The sequence below is a fragment of the Tupaia chinensis genome, unplaced genomic scaffold, assembly GCF_000334495.1.
Source record: "Tupaia chinensis unplaced genomic scaffold, TupChi_1.0 Scaffold149964_2, whole genome shotgun sequence".
Classification (NCBI taxonomy): Eukaryota; Metazoa; Chordata; class Mammalia; order Scandentia; family Tupaiidae; genus Tupaia; species Tupaia belangeri.
In genome coordinates, this window is record NW_006209806.1 from 1835464 (window position 1) to 1839885 (window position 4422).

General features: G+C 58.1%; 1 protein-coding gene across 2 annotated transcripts in view; it reads left to right on the forward strand.

Moving 5' to 3' along the window:
• SHD (Src homology 2 domain containing transforming protein D) overlaps positions 1 to 4422 on the forward strand; it is an 8778-nt gene that overhangs the window by 783 nt on the left and 3573 nt on the right. The window contains exons 2-4 of one of the 2 annotated variants that reach the window (XM_006171795.3): positions 147 to 528; positions 2399 to 2504; positions 2591 to 2779. In XM_006171795.3, the coding sequence (XP_006171857.1) occupies positions 247 to 528; positions 2399 to 2504; positions 2591 to 2779 (577 nt within the window). In that variant the 5' untranslated portion in view covers positions 147 to 246. Of the gene's footprint in view, positions 1 to 23; positions 529 to 2398; positions 2505 to 2590; positions 2780 to 4422 lie in introns of those variants that run through there. The other variant, XM_006171796.3, reaches the window with a different exon arrangement.

Below are 4422 nucleotides of genomic sequence, written 5' to 3' on the forward strand. Positions count from 1 at the left end.
CCCGCGCTCGGCGCTCAGAGCCCTGCGGGGCGCCCCTGCGCTCGAGGTCCCTGCTGAGCCGGGCTAGGTGGGCTTTGACCCCTCCCTCCTCTCCTTTCCTCCCCCTCTCGCCTCTTCTCCTCCCCTCCCCTTGCCGCGCCTGGCAGAGGGCACGCCTGCTCCGCCTCCTCCCTCGGGAAGGGGGCCGAGGAAGGGGCATGTGGGGTCCCCCCTGACAGTGGCCAGGTCGGGGTGACGCGCGCCCAGATGGCCAAGTGGCTACGGGACTACCTGAGCTTTGGCGGGCGGAGGCCCCCTCCGCAGCCGCCCACCCCCGACTACACGGAGAGCGACATCCTGCGGGCCTACCGCGAGCAGAAGGACCTGGACTTCGAGGACCCCTACGAGGACGCCAGCGACGGCCGCGGGGAGCCGGATCCCGCGAGCCCCGCAGAAGCCAAGTACGACTCTCCCAAGCACCGGCTGATCAAGGTGGAGGCGGCGGACATGGCCAGGGCCAAGGCTTTGCTGGGCAGCCCCGGGGAGGAGGTGCGTGGCCAGGTGACCCCGGAGCCTGGTGGGAGGGGAGAGGGTGGGGCTGTGCTGGGGAACCTGGGGAGGTGTTTCCCTTGGGACCCAGGGGCCGGCCCAGGCGCTTTCCGGCCCTCCATGCGCCCTGGAGCTGCAGTGGCCTTGCTTTCGTGGGCCTGGGTGCCCTCCCACCTCCCTGGCCGGCCCTGCCTTGTCTGTTTTCCTGCCTGTCCCTTCCTGCCAGCTGAGAACATGCCCACCCCTGCTCTCTGCCCCTCTGGCCCCTATGAGTCTCATTTTACAGGCGTGCAACCGGAGGCTCAGAGTGACTTACCCAAGGTCACATGGCCTAGCCCCTGAAGATCTGAGCAGGAGGCCGGCAGGTGGCATAGTGGTTAAGGCGCTGGACTCCCACGTGGCCGACTCTGGTTCCAGTCCCGTAATCAGTGACTGGAAACTCATGCCTGGCATGTATGCCCCACATCCCAAGAGAACGGAGGAGAAGGGGGTGGCGTGGCCGTTCCCTGGGGAGTGATTTCTCACGTCTCTGTCTCTCTCTGGCAAGTGCACGTGTCCTATGGCAAACATGTCTCTTAAAAAATTGAACTAGACCTGTCTCCAGTGCCTGTTCCTTTGCTTTTTCTTTTTTTTTTTTAAAGAATTATTTTATTTTATTCACTCATTCATTCATTTTTAAATTTGACCAGAGAGAGACAGAGAAGGGGAGAGAGAGAGAGAGAGAGAGAAAGTGAGAAAGCAAGCCACCAGGTCCAGTACTCGAACCATGGTCAGCCGTGTGAGAGTGTCCAGCACCTTAACCACCATGCCACCTGCTGGTCCCCTCTTTTTTTTTTTAATTTTTAATTTTTTTTTTTTTTTTAGGTTTTTGCCATGGGGTCTGTGCACTCACCAGAGAGAGACAGAGAGGGAAAGTGAGGAGTCACCCGCCGTGGGGAATGTCCACACCATGGTCCCTCCTACACACATCCTGGTGTGTTTCTTAAGCCACGAGGTCCAGGATTGGGATTCGAACCGTGTAGTCGTCCATGTGGGATCCAACTGCCTTAACCAGCATGCCCCCTCTGGTCCCTGTGTCTTTTCAGTATGTCTTCTAGGGGCTTGGGAGACAAGGCAAAGAAAGCCTTGGGGCAGCAGTTGGCGTAATAGCTATGTCGCTGGACTCCCATGTAGTCGACCGTGGTTCGAGTCCCGAACCCAGTAGCTTAAACTCACGCCAGGCGCGTGTGTGTGCATGCCCAAGATCGTGAGAGGAGAATGGAGGAGAAGGGATTGCGGTGTGGCCACCCCCCCCCCGGGGGGTGATTTCTCACTTTCTATCTCTCTGTCTCTCTCTGTCTGGCGAGCGCACGTGCCCTATAGTGAAAACCTCTCCAAAAAAAAAAAAGAAAAGAAAAGAAAAAGCAAGCAAGCAAGCCTCCAGCAGATAGTAGCCAGGGGAGGGTTTGTGGAGGGCACCTGGTCAGGTCAGGTGGTAGTTAGGAGCACAGGGGAGGTGAAAGGCAGGACGCCGAGCCAGGCAGCCTGGGTCCTAGGCCGCGCTGAGTCCAGCCGTGACCGGTGCCGCTGACCGGCCCTGCTGACCGGCCCTGTGCCGTCTCCCCGGCTGTAAGATTGAGAGAGCAGTGTTACTGAGCGGACAGTAAACCCGGGAAGCGCTTGGCACTGTGCTGGCCTGAAGGAGGGAAAGCAGGGGTGTGGCGGACACTCTGGGGTGGCCGCCCCCCTCCCCACCCCGTCCCCCAAAGGCAGGACTGCGTGGGGAGATGCCAGAGGGCCCGGGTGGCCAGTCCAGGAGTGTAGCGTCACCCCACAGGGTCCCGAGCGGCCATCCTTCCCAGTCCCTGCTCGCCCCTTCCTTCTCTCCCAGCCCGAAGTGGACCCCGAGTATTCGGACCCCTTTGATGCCCGGCCTCACCCGCCGCCCCCCGATGACGGTTACATGGAGCCCTACGACGCCCAGCGGGTCGTGAGCGGTGAGCGGGGAACGGGCAGGGCATGGAGGCGGGGAGGCGGCAGGTCCCGGTGGGAGCAGGCGCTGACCCCGTGCTCGGCCCCCCAGAACTGCCGAGCAGAGGGGTGCAGCTGTATGACACCCCCTACGAGGAGCAGGGCCGAGAGCCAGAGGAGGGGGCCCCGTGCGGGCAGAGGCCTCGGCAGAGCCGGCTGCCCCCGGAGGACGAACGGCCGGCCGACGAGTACGACCAGCCCTGGGAGTGGAAGAAGGACCACATCTCCAGGGCGTTCGCAGGTGCCCCTCCCACCCTGCCCTGCGCGGGCCTGCAGCAGCTCCCACGGGCCGCCCCGCCGTAGGCCCTTCCTCCTCCTAAGGTGGGACTGGCCTGAGCCCTGCGCTGCCCTTCCCGGAAAGCCTGCCTCTGCCTTGGAGACCGCAGGCCTAGAGCGGAATGGGGCTGTTCTTGAGCTCAGGGCGCGGGGTAGGAGCAGCCTTCGCGCCAGCCTCCTTTCCAGTCTGTCCCAGGTCCCCGGATCTCAGGGCTTGACCTGCAGAACGGCGATCACGACAGGACTTGCGCACCGCAGGGCCTGGAAGCCGAATGCTGGGTGGCCTGGTTACACTGGAGCGCCAGCCGCTGCAGGGGCGTGTCGGGGGCCAGCGCGCATCGGTGGTTAAGGCGCTGCACCCCCACATGCCTGACCGCAGTTCGAGTTCCGAACCTGGCAGCTTGCTTTCTCACTTTCCCTCGCTCTCTCTGGTCAACTTTAGAAAATAAAATAAAATAATGATAATGAATATAATTAAATAAAAATTTTAAAAGGGGCATTTCTCTCTTCCTTTCCTCTTTTTCTTTCTTTCTTTTTAAATGATTGTTGGGGTTTTATTAAGGCTTATATTCTCCTAGAATTAGTTTTTTTAAATAATTATTTTATTTAACTTTTAAATTTATTATTATTTTAATATTTCCAGAAAGAGACACACACAGAGAGAGAGAGAGAGGGAAAGTGAGAAAGCAAGCTTCCAGGCCTGGGACTCAAACTATGGTTGGTCATGTGGGATTCCAGTGCCCTTAACCACCACGCCACCTGCAAACCCCTAGAGTTAGATTTAGGGGAAAAATCTATTTATTTATTGTGATTTTTGAGCCGCTGGGTCTGGGACTTGAACCATGGGCAGCCATGTGGGAATCCACCACCTTAACCACTACACCACCTGTTGGCCCCATTTTCTTTTGTTTGTTTAATCTGCTACAAGGTGTATGCGCTCTCCAGAGTGACAACAACAGAGAGGGGGTGAGAAATCACCCCCCCGCCGCCCGGGAAGGCCCCGTCGCCATCCCTTCCCCATTCCCTTCTCGGGGTTCCGGGCACGCGTGTGCACGCACATATGCACGGTATGCTTCTCCCCGAGCTGCCAGTTCCGGGACTCAAACTGCAGTCAGCCCTGTGGGCCTCGCCACCCTAGCCACTGCCGCGTGCTAGTCCAAGAGCAGCACTTTTTAAAGAGAGACAGAGACAGAGAGCGAGAACTCACTCCCCGGGGGATGGCCACGCCACAACCCTTCTCCTCCATTCTCCTCTCGGGATTTTAAGCATGCACATATATGTGCCCAGTGTGAGTTTAAGCCATCCGGCCCTGGACTCACACGGCAGTCGACTCTGTAGGAGTCCAGCACTAGCCATTACGCCATCTGCTGGTCCCCCAAGGGCAGGTTCCTTTCCTTTCCTTTTTAAAATTTTATGTATCCATTCTTTTTATTTTAGTTTGACCAGAGAGAAATAGAAAAAGAGAGAGAGAAAGTGAGCAAGCAAGCCACCAGGTCCAGGACTCGAACTGTGGTCCGCCATGTGGGAGTGTCCAGCACCTTAACCACCATGCCACCTGCTCGTCCCAAATTATCATTAATCATTTCTTTTTTCCTTTTTTTTTTTTTT